We start from the raw sequence: 20,781 nt of genomic DNA on the forward strand, positions 1-20,781 counted from the left end.
TTAATATAGCAGTTGGCGGTTATCTTGGAAAGTATTGTTAACAGCTGTATGCACAGTGCATTAACAATCTACCCTTAAAGGATTTTTGGCTTTGACATGTACTTTTTGTAATAAAGAAGTCAAACTTATTGCTGCCTTTATCATACACTTGAGTAATTAACATACTGCATGTGAAATTACTTTTATGAATAGAATAAATCAATCATGCCTATACCCTTTATCAATGGCTTGTCACCATAACTCAAGCCTACTTCATTGTATATCATCTTTCCACAAAAGTAACCGTCAGGCATACAGCAATTAAAAATATAAATATGTACACAATTAGAGTTCGGAAAACAATATACATTACCAAGGATTATCACTGAGTTAATCTTATGCACCCAGGGTCGGTTAGATAGGTAACGAACTACAAAACCCTTGTCTAATATTGTAATCTGGAAGATTCCATGTAATGAAATGCCCTTCTACAGGTTTTAGCACAGGGCGATAACAATCCACCTTTAGATGCCTGATGCCTTTAACATAGGACTCTCAGAATAAATAAGACAGGCCTACCACCTTTCTCATAACATTTCATAATGAGACAAACCAGCCTTGCTTATTGGCCTTTCACAGTTGCCATCCTAGGCCAACTGCACTGATCATAAGCTTTTTGACAAGGCAAAAAGTGCCTTTCACTCTTTTTCAGTGGAGTCCAATACTAGGGCTTGTAGAAAGGAAGAACTAAATGTGGGTAGAGCCTATGCCCCTCACTCAATACTGCTTCATAAAGCTCTTTTTCTGGTGATAATATAAAGGCCGGTGACAGCTGTGCCACCAAGTCAGACCAAAAAAAGAGATTAGGGTTGGATAAAGATTACCTTTGCTCTGACTGACAGGGAGATGAAGGTCCCTATTTACAAACTGCATTTTGTAGTATGTTAAGAATTTACTACAAAATGCAACTCGCAAACCTAGGGTGGAGATTTCTACCCCCGCCTCCCCTCTCTTTTCTGTGGCGTGATCTACTCCGCACACCTAAGAATACTATTTTGTAGTAATTGTGGGTGGAACCAGGGGAGTGGTGGGAAAATGAAGAATGATTGCTGAAAAATGGTGGGACTAAGGGAAAATAAGGATGGGTTTGGAAAAGACATGCTTATACAAAACACACATACAAAACAATAAGACCTTTGCAATTCACAGAATCATCTTCTAAAGTTCCTATTGTCCTAATGGTGTTCCAACAGCATTAAATCTACTCCAACACAATCTTGGAGTAAATCAGGCATAATAGACCACTAACCACTGTTATTGTATTACACTCCAATAAAAAGTAAAGGAATCAGGCAATTTATATAACACTCCAAAGAAATGTATTTTAAATTAATTAAATTATTACACACAAGCAGTGATGGTCACCACTAGGAAGGTACAGTTAGGATCGTGTTTGCATAGGAAATGCATTTTTCGTGCAGCTAATAACTTGGTGCCTGTTTGATGAATCTCCATGAAATTTTCCACATAAGTACTGCTTTTTGACTAGTTTACACATGGAAAGAAATTGTATACACCAAATTAGGTAGAAAGCTAGATCGTGGTTCTAAAAGAGAGCTTTTTATGCTTTGGTATAATTTCGTTCAGTAGTTTTGGCGGAAACTAAGGCTAAAGAAATTGTATATATCATGCTGTGGGGGACCTGCAGAGTCGACAGACCCCAAACTAAGATCTGATTGGCTGCCACCACCTCATCCAGGAATTAGTGGTAGCAATCTTAGAACTCAGGACTCAGTCCCGAGACCTAGAAAAAACACATAAGGGGGCAGGGTAGGGATACCCTGACCCCTTAAAGCCTTTTTTTTTATTTTGCTACAAATTTGCGGAGAAACCGCAAATCCACTGTAATTTTTTTTTGTGCAGGCTCCCAACTATTACTATTAAACCACCCCTCAGGGTGGGCCAGGGCCGGGAAGAGACGGGGCATATGCTTTAGGGAAGGGGCCACAAGACCCCTCTCCCCAAGCATTGAGGAGGGTTGTGTGATAGAACAACACATACCTCAACAATGCATGCCTGAGCCACGCAGTCTTAACCACGACCGTGTCTTTACCACACATGCCTTGACCACGCCTGCCTTTGCCATGCAATGTCATGGTAAAGACATGATTGGGAAGGGGTATATGTGGTAAAGATTACCCTCCTGCCCGTTTGCCCTGAGCCCTAAAATGTGGCACTCCTGCAATCTATTCTACCCACCCCAGCCCTATAAACTACCCTGACCCCCTATTCTTATTCTTATTCTTAAAACCTGTCCCCAGCCCTAAAAAACTATTACAGCCCCTTCTCCCCTCCCTGAGCCCTAAAATTAGCCCTTACCCCCTAAAACCTCCCCCCACCTCCCCCCTGTCCCAGCCAAACTGACCCCTCGGCCTGAAAACTGCCCTTTTGCTGTCCTCTGCCCTGAGCCCTAAAACTCCCGACCCCCCAGCCCAGAAAACTACCCTAACCCGCCCAGCCCTGAAAACGACTCCCAACCCATACAAACTACCCACTACTCCACAAAACCCCACTTACCTCACTGCGTTATGGCCTCGCTTGAACCTTCCGCTTCCTTCAGCCAGCAACTAGACCGCACATATGCCTTAATCACGCGTATGCATGGTTAAGGCAAGAATGGTTACGGTTGCAAGCAGGGGAGCCGACAGGGCTGTGGAGGTCCTGGGCTTCCCACCACCGCCCCAAACGAGGGACCGACTGTGGGGTTCCCCAGGTGGGCACCATGGCACGCCAATTTATAATAAAAAAAAAGGCAATGCCTGCAAGGTCGATGTGGGATCCCTAGGGCACCTCGCGGCCCCCAAAAATAAATAATTGCATGGTGTACCCCAGGTGGGCACGGGGTACCCTGTAAAAAGAAGTGGCAGGAGTAGTTGTGGCATGCCCAGGGTGGGCATCAAGGCAAGCCACTTAAAAAAAAAAATAATAATTTAAATGCTGGCAGGGCTGTAGGGGGCCTAGGGCATTCCCTATAGCCCCCCAAAATAATGTTATTGGGTGCCCCGGTGGGTACTGGGGCACCTCTTAAATTGAAAAAAATGCCAGCACCTGTATTGCCCCAAAGGGCCGCTTATAGGGCGCCAGAGGGGCCCTGGGGGGCTTGCCACTCCCCTTATAGACCTTATAAAAAAAACAGGGGGGAAAAACAGGGGAAAGTAAATAATAAATGAGCAGCCACAGCTGCTCATTTATTACTCACCACTCGTTCAAGGAGTGCCACATAATGCCCTGGAAGGGCTATATGCTTATATTTGGTTTATGGTAATATCCTCAGAAGGGGCAGGGCCATCAGCAATCTTTTTAATGTTGTGGAGGCTGTAGGGAGTTCTGAAGCCCCCCCAGAAAAACTAGAAAAAAACATAAGGCTTCTAGGTCATTGAAACCAACACCCCAGGAGAACTTATATATTTTTTAAAGCATTTACAAGGCTGGATCTTTTGCTCTACAGCTGGGATTGCAGTGCTACTTAGAGGCTACTGCATTTTACGTGGCCTGAGGAAGTATCACATAAAATACAAAGCTTTTAGGTTGTTGTTTTTATGATTGCATTTTTAGAGGTATGTAGGCTAAGGAACATGTTTGTTAAATTTGTTTCTAAAAAATCAAAATAAATATCTATTTATTTGGAAATTTTTTACCCCAAATGTTTTCACCACCAAAAACTATGTAGAAAGAAACAGTCACATACATGTCGTTTAAAAAACTTTACTACATCTTTTTTTAAGTAAATCAATAATAATAAACATTTCATTAAAATTATTGGTTATTTTTGGGGAAAGATCATAGACCTACTTCATATGTAGGGTATAGGGTGAGGTGGGGGATGGGGAAAGGGTAGTGGTTTGGCTGCCTGTGGGGGAGCTGTAGTGTGGCCAACCCCCAGTTGCGCATGGTTGAAGGCCGTGCACATTGTGGGGCTAGCTGCCTGCAGGGTTGTTAGTTATGGTAATTAAAATACTACTTTACATTAAAAATAACTAGAAATTGAATGACAAAAAAACAAAGGTTAAAGTAACATTATAGTTAGGTGAATGTAACATTTTAAACTCTAAAAAACATAGAATTTCAACAGTCATAGGTATAGTTACCTCAAGTAACTATAACTCGTGCCCTAAGGTAACTATAACTCGCCCCCTCGCCATACCCTGCTAATTACCCGACATATTACATCACGTTCTTTTATGACATCATTGATAATATCACTGCCATGTTTGCAATGAAATTATTGCTGAGAAAAGTGTGCATGGCCTGCAAGTTATAGTTACTTGAGATAACTATAACTGGATAATTTCCATGTTTTTTGTCATTTAAAATGTTACATTATTGCTGAAAATTTCACTTCACTTATCTATAAACTTACTTTAACCTTTGTTTTTGGTCCAGTGGGAAAAAAGATAGACACACACACACAATATATATATATATATATATATATGTGATCAAGACTGCCGTGGGCAGTCGAAACGCGTCAGGCTGAGCTGAGCACTTGCTTGAAAATGCACTATGCACTTTAATCTGCACCGTCAATAAAAAGAAATTATTTTCCACGAAGCGGTCCGTACCTGCTTTTTTTTGGATCCCATTGGATTGTTCCAGGACTTGCAGAGACTGCAGAGAGGTGTAAAAAGGGGCATGGCCTGCACCACCTCTCTGCAAGGCAGAGCAGTGGCACTTACTGGAAGCACCTGGTGGGCTAGTTGGCCCCCAGGGTCCCTCAGGATTGAAAGGGAATTATTTCCCCAACTTAAAACGCGCCACAGGGCTAGTAACTAATTTCATTTTATATTAAAATCTTTTTTAGGAAAATCCCAAGGTTTGAGAACCTGTGATATGTGAAGTAGCGGGTCCTGATGAAGGTGGTTTCTACGCTTCCTTTTGCCACCGAAACGCGTCGACCAAGTCTTTCGCATTACTACTAATATTCTAGTAGTTTCCTCTTAGGGTTATAAAGACTGTATTCAACCTACATAACGTCTATTGGGATAGCTATTGAGATCTCATTTATGGGATGTGTATGGTATGTGGATGTATGAATGAGTAGTGTGATTGTTCAGTGTTCTCTACATGGGTCTGATTTGGATTAATAACAGTGTATTAGGAAATTGATGTAATCTATGTAAAATGTATAACTGTGATAATGTCATAAATGAAATCTGACTTATGTACTCACAAAAAATAGATAATTATAAAAAAATATTCTAAATAAAAGTAAAGAAAGAAATTAAAGTGGTTATCTAGTTTGTTTGTCATATAGCCCATGTTTGTTTGATATGTTGTATAAAAAATTATTTAAGAAATTATAGATAGGTCGTGAGGGAGTCTTATTTGTTAGATGTGTTTGCACACGTCACCTCAGGCCCCGTCCCCTCCCTTCACCACTGTGTAAACGCGCCCTGTGGCAGTTCTAAGTTGAGAGATTAAGTCCCCTTGAATCCTAAGGGTCCCTAGGGTCAAACTAGCCCACTAGGTACCACCAGTAAGCGCCACAGAGCTGCGTTGCATAGAGGTGTAAAAAGGGGCGTGGCCTCAGAACACCTGTCTGCAACGCAGCTCCCTGGCGCACACTGGAGATACCTGTTGGGCTAGTTGGCCCTCAGGGACCCTCAGTATTGAAGGGGAATTAATTCCCCAACTTACAACTGGCCAGGGGGCGCGTTTGCAGAGTGCTACAAGGAGGGGGCGTGGCCTCCAGCGCAATGCCGGTCTTTTATTTATTTAATTTTTTTAAGAAGGAGGGCTGTGTGGCCCCTCTTCTTTTTCTAATTTACTGGCCCTGGGGACCCCATCCCCCAGGGCCTGCACCCTAATTTTTTTTGTTGAAAAAAATACATTTGGCCCTCCCAAGGCCTTAATCGGCCCCGGGGACCCCAACCCCCGGGTCATGGCCTTTTTATTATTTGAATTCTTTAGGAGGGGGCTGCGTTGCCCCCCTCCTCAGGCCACTTATGGCTCCGGGGGACCCCATCTCCCGGGGCCGGCCTTTGTTTTTTATTATTTTAAAAATATATATATTTATAGAAACACCTAGGACATGCTGGACAAACCGTACGTACCTATCACCATGACGATTTGCGTGATATTCATTAAAAGGCGAATATGCATAGAATGAATCCACATGGAATGTATTTACACCGCTAGTGAAGCTGTGACGTGTCTGACGCCCTACCGTGCCTAATCGCGGCGCCCCCGCCGGTGGGTACTCTCCAAGTAGACACCCTTGTCGTTTATTTATACAAATATGAACAAAAAGAGAGCGAGGAAAAAAGAGAAAACTTGTCCTCTTCCCCAGTAAATTTTGCAAAACAAAGTGGACACGTTTTTTTGTAAGGTGACGTTAAGCAAACGTTTTTCGCCGTCACTTGTTAAGAAACTTGAAAGGAGAGTACACAACTGTTGTAAGAAAACCCCTCACCCACCTACCTAGTAGGTGGCATGCTTCATCATCGGGGCCCAACTGGATTGCCTAATGCAATCCAGCTGTGCTGCGACGCCTGAGTTACAGCGGAGCTGGATGTTGAGTGAAACAGAAAGTGACGTGCTATGTGAAGTGTAACTATGGGTTAAAAATGTCTCTGAGGAATGCCCTTTTAGAAAAAGTTTTTTTATTAGAAGGGTCCCAGGACATGAGTTAAAAATAAAAACGGGATCTCTGCTAAGGAATATTATTTTCCTTGGTATCCCTTGTAAATAATGTCTACTAGTTTCAGCCTTCTAGATGGTTCTTAAGGCTTTCGTCAGGACCAGAAAAAATGTGAATGGCCTCAAAAAGTAGTAAAGGCCAGGTGAGGTGGCTAAACAAGCGGACCCGATCGGCGTTTTAGGTACTTCGGACCTAACTTCCCCTGACAAACGGTCAAGAGGGGATGTTATACACCGATTGGATACCAGAGGCATAACCACCTCAGAACCCAAGTACTCCCAACAGAGGTATTGTGAGTAAATCGTCATTACCCACTACACTCACAGCACACTTTAGGGTGTGTGCTGATATCTACACCTCACCTGGCCTTTACTACTTTTTGAGGCCATTCACATTTTTTCTGGTCCTGACGAAAGCCTTAAGAACCATCTAGAAGGCTGAAACTAGTAGACCTTATTTACAAGGGATACCAAGGAAAATAATATTCCTTAGCAGAGATCCCGTTTTTATTTTTAACTCATGTCGTGGGACCCTTCTAATAAAAAAACTTTTTCTAAAAGGGCATTCCTCAGAGACATTTTTAACCCATAGTTACACTTCACATAGCACGTCACTTTCAGTTTCACTCAACATCCAGCTCCGCTGTAACTCAGGCGTCGCAGCACAGCTGGATTGCATTAGGCAATCCAGTTGGGCCCCGATGATGAAGCATACCACCTACTAGGTAGGTGGGTGAGGGGTTTTCTTACAACAGTTGTGTACCCTCCTTTCAAGTTTCTCAACAAGTGACGGCGAAAAACGTTTGCTTAACGTCACCTTACAAAAAAACTGGTCCACTTCGTTTATTTATACAACCATGGGTAGCTATTGATGGGCACATTTTATATACACGCACACCAAGCCATTCAAAGGGGATTCGACAAAAATTCAACCAAACTATGCAAGAAACCCCCCTCACGGTTAATAAAAAACACATCCACCGCCGGATGTGTAATACTTTTTATTTTACTCTCTGGAAAGGAGACGAACCTCACTTGAGAGTCACAGCGTGCTCCTGGCTGAGCCCAATGCTGTGTTACACCCACCAGTGCCCGTCGATTGCCTCACACCTCTGTGTTGTATTCCACCAGCTAGTGCGTATGCTAGGACACTCTCTAGCCCATGTGCACTGTAACACCACCCCGTGAATATGTCATGACACACTTGCCTTCGCACGGGTTATATTGCCCCATCTAACGTGCCTTCCTCGATGCCTATGTTATAACGCACAGCGCTATGCCATACATATTACAATCTGGGATCCATATCTTTGTCACAGTGCATATGCAACGTTACACTCCCCAGCACATATTTTATATTACAACTTTAGAGACTAGTTATGTTACACAACACTGCCCTGTGCATATTACACTCCAAGGCGCATATCGCATAGCACGCGCTAGTGCCTGTGCTATCTCGCGCTCTCCAATGAATCTGTCATTGCGCACAATGTATTGCATATTATATTTCACGCCCCGGTTCATCTTATATCACACTTTTTGGTGCATAGTTTATACCATATACTACATCTAGTTTTCATTTTCAATCGTGCTCTCAGGACTATGTTCTATATAACACTGCGTCCACCTACCCTTTTCACGGGCATTACATTTTGCGATGGGGGTGGAGGGTCAGGGGGTGTTTCTGCCAAGTGAACCCAGAGTCACAGTCACAAACGTCCTCTTCTTCCTGAATAAAAGTGAGATTATGCTGCATACTTGTTCATATTTTAAGTAGTTCGCACAGACACACATTTTAAAAACAATAAAGTTCCTAATACCCACCTTCTCTGAACAGTTAGCTTGCTGCCCCATACACCTCCTCCCTATCCTCTGTTGTCTGAATCCATGGACTAGCCTCCTCCCTCCTGCCATGCATGGTCTGATGTGCTGCCACTGCCCTCCATTTAGCATGATGTACCAGTCCACTCCTCCTGCCCTTCATTGCCCAATTCTATGGCCCATCATTGACCTCCTGCTTAGCCTCTGTGCTTAGCTTTCTGCCCCTATTCTCCTTCCCTCTGCCCTCCGATGTCTTTGTGCATGCCCCATCTCCATCCTTTTTGCCCACCATGTTCCATGGACCTGCCACTCCTATCTACTCTGAGTGTTCTGTTGAGCTGCCACTCCCCTCCCACCTGCCTAGCATTGTCAGATGACTGTAACCTGTCCCTGCCACCTCCCCCTGCCTGTCCACATGTCATGCCCCTATCCCCTTCCTCCTGTCCTCCATGGTCCATTTTACTGCCACACCCTTCTGCCCTCCCTGGTCTGTTGTGCTGCAACTGCTCCTCCTGCTTCCCCGCGCGGTCTGTTGTGAGGCCCCTTCCCCTGAACTCTCTTGTCTGTGCCCAGGTCCTGACCCTCCCTTCTATCCTCCATGGTCCTTTGTGCATGCCCCTGCACCCTCCTTCTTGGCCATCATAGCCATTGTGCTGCCACTAACCCTCCCGCTTGCCATGCATGGTCTTCTGTGCTACCATGGCCCCTTCCACCTTCCCTGTGTGGTCAGCTAGCTGCCCCTGACCCTCTCCCACCTTCCCTCCATGGTCTGTGTGTATGCCATCATAGTCTCATTGTTGCTCTCCATGGTGTGTCTTGTTTCTAGTGCCCATCCTGACTGACCTCCATGGTCATCTTGCTGCTCCTGCCCTGCCCCCTTGCCCCCAGCCCTCTGTTTCCATGTGCAGACCCCTATTCCCTCCCTCCTGGGTTGTCTGTTCCCTTGTAATGCCCCTGATCCGTCCCTCCTGCCCTTTATGGTCTGTTATGCTGCAGCTTTCTCTCCTGTCTGTCCATTATGGTCAGCTAGCTACCATTGCCTCTTTCCCCTCTGTTCTCTGTTGTCCATGTGCATGGTCCTGTCCCCTCCCTATTGCTTTCTATGGATTGTTCTGCTGCACTCCCGTCCCGCATGCGCTGTGTGGTGTATTGTGCTGCTGCAAACCCTGATGCCTGTCCTGTAGGGTCAGTTTGGTGCACCTCTCCATGTCCCTCCTGTCCTCTGTTATTTGAGTCCATGTCCCTACCCCAATTCCTCCTGCCTACCATGATCCAATGTACCATACTTGCGAACATTTTGAACTTGGTAAGAGGGAGATTTTGAAAAAAAACTGGGGTATTGATTTTCCCCTTTAAGTTACATTGAAAAAGAGGAGATTGTAGACAGGAGACAGATCAAATAAAGCCCATGTGAGCTTAAAAACATTGGACGTTTCCTGGCTGAAACGGGTCTGTTGGCATGTATGGTTGTACTACCACTGCCTCTTCCTTCTGCCCACAATAGTCTATTATATTTCCACAGACTCTCTTGCCAGTCCTGTATTGTTGGTTTGTTGCCCCTGCCCCCCTTTCCACTGCCCTCCATAGTCTGTTGTGCTGCCACTGCCCTTCCTGCCTGCCCAGTGTGGTCAAATTGTTGCCTCTGCACTCTCCTACCTGCCTTCAATTTTCAGAGTCCGTGCCCCTGGCCTCTGCCTCTCAACAGTATCCCAATGAACAACTAGATTGCTAACATTCTATATTTATTACAAAAGTGTGGAACGCCTGACGTCATCTTGATGTAATCAAAACTGTAATACCTAGAGTATTTCCTTTAAAATTATGGTTAGTGCTTTAAAAAACTAAAATGAGGACATATTTTCTGAGTTTTCAAATAGCGACAAAGAACTTTTAAATTATTTGTAATCTTTATGTTTTTTTATCCAGTTGACCACTTGATTAAATGTTGCACCTAGGGGAGAGGATGTGGTGTTACTTCCAGAGCTGCAGACTTTGCAACTGGGGACCCAGGTTGGAGTTGGAGTTGGAGTTTCTGCTTCAGCTCAACATTCTGTGATTCTGGTCAAATAACTTAATCTCCCCATGTCTACAACCAAAATGAATTTGATCTTGTGTGATGTATCCAATGCTCATGTAAAGCATTCCAATACCTGACAAGTCTGCACTATATAAAACTGCAAATACACAAAAAATAAGTGTTTTGCACACTTGTCATTGGGCTACATGTGGGCTACATCTGGGTGATATTTGTGCTGCATTTGGGCTCTTTTGTCTCTGGTGGCCATCTTGGGAGATTTATTTGTTATGAAGTTTCCTAATTTCCTCATTTACTGCAGTCTCCTCAGTAGGAAATGCTTTCAGTTTTTTACTTTGATTCCATCAAGAAGGTATTCAGATATGTCACACATTTGCCATAAATTCTGAATGTTAGCACTCTAGTTGCTCATTAGATCACTGTAGTAAAGCTACTGCTCGCCACAGAAGTCTGCTGCTGGTATTAAAAGTGCATGTTTCAGTCTGCATATCAGAATTTTTTAATGAAATAGAAGAGGATTTGAGAAGTCACTCAAAATGTGCCCTAATTTTTCTTTCTTCAGCACTAATCATAATTTCTATGGCAAAATGAACCCCCTCATTGTGTTCCTTTTTAAATTAAATGTTTTAAGTGTTACCAGTTTATTCCAATCAAGATGGCTTCAGGTGTGCCATACTTTTGTCATAAGTAAGACAGTAACCGCTCTAGTTGTTCTTAAGAACACTCTGGGGCATTTTGTCATTGGGCTATACTTGGGCTACATCTGGGTGATATTTGGGCTACATTTGGGCTCTTTTGTCTTTGGTGGCCATTTTGGGAGACTTATTTGTTATGATGTTTCCTAATTTCCACATTTACTACAGTCTCCTCAGTAGGAAACACTTTCAGTTTTTTACTTTGATTCCATCAAGAAGGCATTCAGATGTGTCACACATTTGCCATAAATTCAGAATGTTAGCACTCTAGTTGCTTATTAGATTACTGTAGTAAGGCTACTGCTCACCAGGGAAGTCTGCTGCTGGTCTTGAAAGTGCATGTTTCAGTCTGCATGTCAGAATTTTTAAATGAAATAGAAGAGGATTTGAGAAGTCACTCAAAATGTGCCCTAATTTTTCTTTCTGCAGCACTAATCATACTTTCTATGGCAAAATGAACCCCCTCATTTTGTTCCTTTATAAATTAAATGTTTTAAGAGTTACCACTTTATTCCAACCAAGATGGCTTCAGGTGTGCCATACGTTTGTCATAAGTAGGACTGTTAGCGCTCTAGTTGTTCTTTAGAACACTCTGGGAAGCTGTAGTAGAACACAAAGGAATCAACTGACAGTCTCTGCCCTTGCTGGATGTACATGTTTACTGAGATTGTCAGACTTCATTCTCACATGACTGAGAAAAATAATGTGAATTTACAGAAAATATGCTCTTAGATTAGCTTATAGATCACCTTCCAAACCTCTGTGGGAAAAGCATGGGAAAATAGGTTTCTCTCAAACATGATTCATAATATCACAGCAGAAGGCTTTTTCACATGGTAAAATCACCTTAGAACACACCACAATTCCTAAAATGAGTATGGTACCATCAACAAATGATTTATAATGTAACTAAAGTCTTAAAACCTTCTATTAACTGCAATGCTTTTTAATGAGGTGCTATCATGTATATTGGTCCCAAGATGGCTGCCAACACTTCTTGGATGAAGTGCTGACAGCCAATCAGATCTCACGATGAGATGTGTGGTTAGGCTCCGCCCAGATATATATGGGATTTTACTTTTGATTTTCTCAGGAACTACTGAACGGATTTACACCATTTAAGCAAAAGGCACGAGTCTGAACTGAGGACTACCTCTTTGCCAAATTTGGTGTAATTCCGTTCAGCACTTCGGGCTGTAGCTGCGTCAACAGGTCCTATGGGAAAATGCATGGGGAAAACGCGTTTTGGGACCCCCCTTTTTTCTCGGCCCCCGCTTGACGAATCACCGTGAAATTTTCAGGATAGGAGCGGACCGGAGCTGGCCAAAAGTTTGGAAACTTTCGCGAAGATTCATCAATCGACACCAACATTATTCCAAATAGAATGTTACGGATTTACTATGGAAAATAGGCCCTAACTATAACTACCTATTGGCGACTGCCAGTAGGTAATATATATATATATATATATATATATATATATATATATATATATATATATATATATATATCCCACCAGTCCCTTGCCAGTAAACAAACCCTGCAGAGCCCAATTCCTTCTTAGCATGGTTTATTAGTTATTTCCTGTAGCAAAAAACGCCCGGGGCGTTGTGGAGCAGCCGCTACTTGGTCATGGGTCCGTATATATATACTTTCCAAGAGAGATCTCCACCACTAATACTTGTAGTACCTTTACCTTCGTAACTCATTAATTGTAGGATCTATCTCTCAATAGAGGGGGGTTGAGACATGAAAATCTACATGCTTGTGTAAATCTCAACTAGGAAATTGTGACTAGCCAAAAAGTGAGAGTTACACCTAGGTGTAAGAGCAGACCTACACATGAGTTGATCTGCACATGTAAACTTATCTTTATGAATTGGGGTCATAGCTGTTTGAAAAAATAGGTGAGGAACAACATGTTTTGCATATGGTCCTGTATATAAATTAAGAAATACATTACATTATGGCTCTCTAATCAAATTGCTGACAAATAACAATGCATTTCACATTTCACAGGGTCTATATAGCATTTTATGGATTGGTACAATATACTTGTAAATGAAAAAACACTTACACAGTAAGCTCTCGATAAACTGCATTTTGAAGTTTTTTCTCCCATCCTGTTACAAAAATCAAACATTTGTAAGATTAGGTAAACTGGGGATACTTGTGATTACTTACATTTTAGCATTATAAACTCTTTCTTCACACCCATGCAGGTTAGCAAGTATAACAAATAGAAAATTTCAATTAATATATTTGATCCATGTAGGAGTGAGGGGTGGACACACTCACCTTTTTAAAAAGATTGTTTAGGTGGATTCATAACCAGCTGAGGTGGTGGCAGCATTAAGAAACTTTACTATGGTAGCATGATGAGGGAAATACCAAAAGGTATCTTGATATTTCACTCAGCATGCTACATTAGTGAAAACAAAACAGGAGAATCACACAAACAATTTTTCTCTGTTTCTAGTGAGGAGGTCTGCTTACTTTCAGGGGCATTAGGTTCAAAGTGGCAAATTTGATTAATTGTGAGATTTCAAATGACCATATGCCTCGGGAACGGGCGCATATTAAGCAGGCTCTATTGCAGTTAGGAACAATCTAGATCAGGAGTTATGCATGCCGGTAGTGGGCAAAGATTATAGAGAATACTGCTCTTAATAAACAAGTTGGTACTTTCCACATTGTGCAAAAATAAACTGAACATAACTTTACTTACTAGTTTAGCCAACAAAGGCTTAACATGGTTACTAAGGTAACATAAATCCTTGCTGAAATAAGTGATTTGTCCTCTGATTGCAGGTCTTGTGCACTGTTGTAAAGTCCAGGATAGACAGGGCATAACTTCTGGCCTCTGGTCTGGCTAAAGGCCTATATGTGCCTGCCTTAGGAGGCAACTTGAGGGACAGATTAGTCTGAAAGTACAATCCCTGCTCATGCTTCCAACCTTTGTCTCTGATAGAGATGCATGAATGAGAAGAAACCTGTCAGGAGGTTGACCAGTCCTCCTTTGGTGCTCTCATTACATGTTCTCTTTATTTCTAAAGAGGCATGTCTCTTCCTTGAGAAATGCTGACACAGTTTGCAGTGCACACAAAAAGGTTTCTAAACAAAATAAGTATTCTCGTGATACTTAAACTAGTCATCATTAAATTATGGAAGATCATCACAAGGCCTTCTAATGGCAAGTGGAGGCTTAGAATTGGCTAAACACAGAGAACCGTAATAGGGTGTCCAAGGGCCGCTGATACAACTCATTGTTTTTCTAGCATCTGTGCACTGAGGGTAGGTTCATTCAAAGGAGCTGAACAGGAATGACTTTTTGACTTCAAATACTGCTGCCCAACCTGAGCATATCAGACCTAGAAACTGGAGATTGCTGTGGATCAAGGGCAGAGATCAGATGCTCTTCTCTATTCCCAGTCAGGGCTGTGTGAAGCCCCCCAGATAAGTACAAATGGTTGGAGTGCAAAATGCCTGGTGAAGCTACCAGCGTTGGCTTCACTGAACCTCCTCATATCACTGTAAAGCTCCCAGATGCTGGCAGGTAAGGTCTGAAACGCCCATCCATTGACAAGTTCCCATCAATATCTTGGTGAAGATTAACTCCTACAAACTTAAGAGATAGGGTTCTATAGGCGGCCTAGGGGCATAGATAAAATTCATTTTCGGGACTCCAATATTCCAGGATCTCTCCCAGGTCACCTTAACTTGGAGGCAGACTCTAAGACCCATCATTGCCCGGTTAAGGGAGGAGGGTCTAAAATACATTTGTCAAACCTTCTGAGACTGTCAGGAGATATCAATTCAAGTGCGGATTGGCCAAACACAGAATTTCAGCAACTATACGGCATACTAGGAGAAACGTTTGGTGGCAATTGTCATGCCTTTGAGCAGGTTCACCCTGAGGGATGACTTATTGGATAGAGTCACTAATCCTGATTGGACTGCTTGTATGTTGACCTTCATCCTCCTACATCATTTACTGCTTGAGTTTTTTACTGGCACGGGAAGACATCCAGGATGTAATCTTTCTGGTCAGGTAGGCGATGCTGTGTTATTCCTGAGGAAGGCATAAAGTTGCTAGTTAGAAGGCTCAAACCATCCACTCAGTCAGCTGCAAAGGAGAGTGATATGCCTGAACTGAGTTTCAATATACTGAGAATTACTTTGTATGATTAGAGTCTGCTGGGGGGTAAGAAGTGGAGGAGTAAGCCGGCTGGTCTGTGTCTGAATTTAGAATATCAGTGTTGGAAAAGAAGTTTGTTCCTCGTATCGGCTGCACCGACGTTCAAACGGTTTAGGGCTTTCATGCAGGAGGTTTTTATTTAGGGGGTGGGTTCAGATGGTAGTAGTGGATATTCCAGTCACCTGGTGTTTGATTCCCTAACGTTCAAAGATGTTGAACTTATTCCTCCCGTACAGTCAGGGTCTGATACACTGCTTTGGTTTGACCTGAGAGTATGGTTGGAACCCTCTCACTTAATGTGTCAAGTCTTAACTCCCAATCCAAAACAGTAAAGCTGTGTCTGCTGCTATGCATCAGGAAGGTCAATGTCACCTTCTTTCACGAGTCATGCCTTCTATGTAAGGTTCCGAGGAGGCTGTTCTCTAGCTGATTCATAGTCCACTGCTTCATTTTGGCTATTAAAAGAAATGGTCGAGGCTTGACGATACTAAAGAACTAGATTATACTATTTAATTCCCACGTACACAAGACCAAAACACTAGTTATGTGATAGCGAGCAATAGTTGCTTCCAGATGTGAGGTCTGACAAAATACACAACCATTACTAGATCATGGCCTGACAGAGTCAGACCTTGACATGGGGAAGGGAGATCCACTCATTTGCTTCTCTGGAGGAGAGCAATGGGCTTCAGCCACAACAGTGCATCATACACCACACGATAATAGCAGCATTGAACATGGGGTGACATGTCAAGGGAACCTCCAACACACTTAACTATTCAATACTTACATGTCAGGGGACGGCATCTAATTAGGTGGTTCACATACTCCCTCAGGCATCACACAGTGAAAGTGCTACTTCCTTTGTGCATGAGTTGTGAGAGAGACCTTCAGCATCCTTTTTCAGGTTCTGAATGGAACACAGTGTTGGAAGGGCCAAATAGTATTCTGCGTAACATGCATTTTGGCCTACACCAATACTTCATAACACAGAGGGCATATCTCACTCCAGCAAAGATCAATAAATACTATAATCGCAAAGATTTTAGTTGCCCGCGGTTTCACATGGTATGGAGCTGCCCAAATTTGAGGGAGTATTTGGAATCTGTGGTAACCTCTTTAAATCGCTATACAGACTGCAATGTAGCCCTACACTGAGAAGCTTGCATTCTACACATTTATGGTAGAGCTATGAGCCAAAAGGTGACTTCCCGTTTCAATGCTTTGAGGCTGATAGTCGCTAAACGATTGATTACTGAACCCCCCGTTATTCTTGCATGGAGGTGACATTGCAGGTATGGGCCACAACAGAAAGTATCGCAATGCACAGAGAGGATGCACTAGGACTGTGTAAAACACCTAGCGTACTGGGACATGATAATGCAAGAGCTCCAGGAAACAGATGTAACACCTGATACTGGGCTAGATGCTACACCAGACGCACACATCGAGAATAGGAGCTGTGAGCGCATTGTCGTGATCCACCTCAAATACAAGAGCAGAAATGACAGTCCTGATTGTGGTTGGCCGAGCGCCAATTTCAATAGACTTTGCGCGCCGATATGTGGAAGTACACCGTTGATCATTTTCTCTGGGGTGCAGGGGATGGTTGACCCGACCTGCAGGTGGGGTCATGTTATGCAGAATTTACAATCCCAGTTAAGTTTTAGTTGTCCCCATCTTTATCCTCCTGAGAATCTATCACTACGGTACATTCACTACCATTTATTTGACAGACCATGTAGTTAACAGTCACTAACTTACAGCATGTCAGAAACTTGTATGAGTAACAAACTAAGAGACACATGGATGTACCCAGAGACATTTATTAAGACTGTGATAATAAAATATGTAAGTGACATGAATATAAGGGCCACAATCTACATGTAAGCTGTACAGTATTGCAGATATCTGCTTTGCTCATTTGATATAAAGAAAACCAATAAAACAGATTCAAACAAATACATGGGGAGGGGAAATCCACTCGTTCGAAACCAGTGGAAGTTGTAGACTATGTGTTGAATGTCCCAGTGGTGAAAGTAGATGTACTAAATTGTTTGGACTATTATAGAAACCAACAATAATTGTGAGGGAAAACTCCATTGGCATGTAACGCTTACAAGGCGTAGTTAGGGGTTACTTGATAGCTGTGGTGGCCAATCTCAAGAAAATGAGGAATTCTCTTAGAGTGACTGAATACAGAGCTGACTGAATTTTACGGTACACACAGACATATTTGCAGAATGCCTGGAAAAAGGTTTTATCAATTGATGGCCTGGTAAATATGCTGGTTACTGACAAGGTTGAATGCTGCTTACTTCCACTGAAACAGAGGTACCGCGTGGCGAGGTAATAAGGCAGGCAAAGTACTGGCAGTCAAATCAAAATTATAACAGACATTGGTGAGGTCAGTGAGGGTGAGTTGAACAAACCTTTGGGTAATTCTTGATAGGAAACCATATTGGGTCTAGCTAGAGTCTTGCTCAAGCAAACTGAAGCTAAACACCAGTGCGGAATACTAGTCACTTATATGGATTAGAACATTTAATAGTGCTGAGTAGCCAGAAGGTTGATATGCCTTTGAAAATGTCATAAACATGGTAATATACCCTGGCACTCTGGCGAGACTTAAAGCTATGGACAATACAAATTCACAATTGGGCTAGGAGGGTTTTGGACAGAGGTACCTTGGCTAACGTTCTTTGAACTGCCCAACATTTTAGGACTTATTGGATCGAAAGATTGGACAAAATTGACCATTTAGTAGGTTTTGCTATTTCAGAGGAGCCTGGAGGTGTCCTGTTAGGCCTTTGGTGCATGGTCAGGTACCTGTTGGGCACCTCTAAGAAACAATTGGTACCTAACCTGTTGAGACAAAGTTAAGGTAGCAACACAAGAGTGATACAGGGTAATTTGGGATGCATTAGCCATTGAGAAGGTAACTAGTTTAATTAACAAAAAAAAAACTATGATGCATTCCCTGCAACTTCACTCTTACTGCACCAAGTGCCTATAAATAATAGGGATAACAGAAGCCACCTCGTTGTATCACAAATATGACTTTAATAAAGTACCAGATTATTGCGGACATAAGCTCCCAATTGAGTACTGAGAGTTTCTGGAAGAGGCCGCAACAGGATCGGAATGAAGGGAGCGAAATCAGGTGTCAATTTCTGGTTGGGGTTTGGTTTTTGGTTTTGAATTCCTTTCTTTATCGCCTTGTTAAACAATCTTGTTGCTAGCGTGACATCACAAATTATTCCACAGAACTGGAAAGATAACAGCACTCGATCTGGTTGCTCATAGTTGAATACTTACAGAAAAAAAGGTTAAACCTTGATGGCACTATGGGTAGCATTATTATTGGAAAATTGTGAAACTGGCAAATAGAAAAATAATAGAGTTGCATTGCAGTAGCATCGTAGACAGCACTCCTAGCTGTGGTTTATTCGCTCTATTTTGCCCTTATAATCGAGATGCTAACCAGTAGATACTGCTTGTTTGGCTATCAATGCCATACACAAGGCCCTCCATAAAACATGGGATATTGAGTTTCTTGCTCGCTCTGCCACTGGAATCAAGCTAAACTGACTGAAGAGGGGTGATATCCCGAAACCGGTCCTAGGGTGCTTGTTTTTTGTACAGAGAGGACCTGGTCTGGCAGTTCGTGCTGGACTGGTCTCATGAGCAGGGTCATGACTGATTTGCATATGGCTGGGTCCAAACTGAGGTGGCATAGGGAGCAAAAGAACAATAGATTCAACACAGATCTCTTGACTGGGGGTGAGTGGTTAAAAAGTCTCAGCACTCCATCCATCATCTTGTGTTTGCTATGTTCGCCTTAAGTGGCCATGGGTATTCCCAGACGTAGTCCTGTTATATTTCATATTGGTACCCTAATATAGGTCCAGGGACATCGTACACTTTCCCTACATCATGTCCCCTTCATTTCATGTGAACGAGCCTTATAAGGTAATAGCTCCTAATAAGGACATACTGCCTTATAGGGACTGAATGCCTTATAAGGACTGACGTCTTTTATGGACTAAACCTTTCACCTACTTCCATGCTGAGGGAGGGTTCTTCTCAATAGATATTGCTAAGACGTCATCCTTAGCACATATGAATAATTTATAAGAACGATACCCGGGTGTATACTTCACCTCTCCTAAGCACGCACATGGTTTAATCCCCAACGTCATCCTCATACTAAACAATAGCTAACACACAGACATAGACTGTATAAAAACAGCACCTCTAGCTATCAGTAAGCAGGAGGGCCCGAGACACACTGACAAGAGACGCTGCGGCTCCGACATGAATCATTCAAGCTGACAGTGGTCTGACTATCCCTTGCGGGGTGTCCAATTCGAGTCCAGGACGAAGTCCCACACTCTCACTATTTCAGGTAATGGGGTTCGACTGAATCCTAGCGGGGCTCTTGGCTCTTAGGCTCTTGGGCTTAGGCTCTTTCACACCTACTCACATGCTAGGTACACTTGGGTACATTTAGACAGGCATCGTAGGAGTATGCACTATCTTTTATAAATGCATTTTATATTCATGTATCTATTCATAACTATTGCAAAATGGTAGAACTGTACTATTCCTTTTTATTCACTGTACTGCTGATCCTATATCTCTGCTACTGTGTAACAGTTGTAGCAGCGCATATATTTTACACGAGAAGAACACCCGTACAATAAATTCTTATTGTAAACCTTCTCGAATGTTTGTTCCGTGTATTTCTCTGAGCCAAAATGAGCAAGTACGAGTGGCTGGGTGAAAAGTAGTATATTGTTTTCCACGAGTCTGAGGAATCAGGGTTTGTTGTGTTCTGAGGTTACCAAAAACGAATCTCTCTGATAAAAGAAGATTCTAGTGGTACTGTGAGCTAGCTAATGCAAAATACAGCTAACATACGCCGTGCGGGTACACATAATCAGTCTACCACCCGACCCACAGTGTATGTTATCCAAAAGCGAAGGTCCAGCATGAGGGTACTATAGGAACTACACTACATGGCGCCCACCGTTTGGTAATTATTTACAGTGGAATCTGGGTAGCTCAGTCATGCTTATTCTCAGAGACCCTACTTACAAAACACAGAGAAGTCTGGAGTGAGTGGGCAAAACTCCGCTACAGCTGACTAGGCGAGATATCCTATTTATTGGCTGTTGGTTAATCAAGCTTGAAGGAATTTTTCCCAGAATTGTGCATAAAACCTTTTCGTAATTTCCTTGGACAGTTAGTCTGTGTTCTATACACAATGGATAACGAAGAGGGAGTAAACCCAAAAGACCAGGCACTGAATCAATCAGAAGGTGAGGAAGATGTCAATGCAATACATATTG

The 20,781-nt window shown here is 42.7% G+C and overlaps 1 protein-coding gene across 1 annotated transcript in view; it reads right to left on the reverse strand.

Annotated features, from left to right (window-relative positions):
• The window catches only part of TBC1D19 (TBC1 domain family member 19), a 1,311,239-nt gene that overhangs the window by 986,121 nt on the left and 304,337 nt on the right, over positions 1-20,781 (reverse strand). The window contains exon 3 of the mRNA XM_085643323.1: positions 13,307-13,352. Coding sequence (XP_085499449.1) covers positions 13,307-13,352 — 46 coding nt within the window. The remainder of the gene's footprint in view (positions 1-13,306; positions 13,353-20,781) is intronic.

The sequence above is a fragment of the Triturus cristatus genome, chromosome 2_2 (genome assembly GCF_964204655.1).
Source record: "Triturus cristatus chromosome 2_2, aTriCri1.1, whole genome shotgun sequence".
NCBI lineage: Eukaryota > Metazoa > Chordata > Amphibia > Caudata > Salamandridae > Triturus > Triturus cristatus.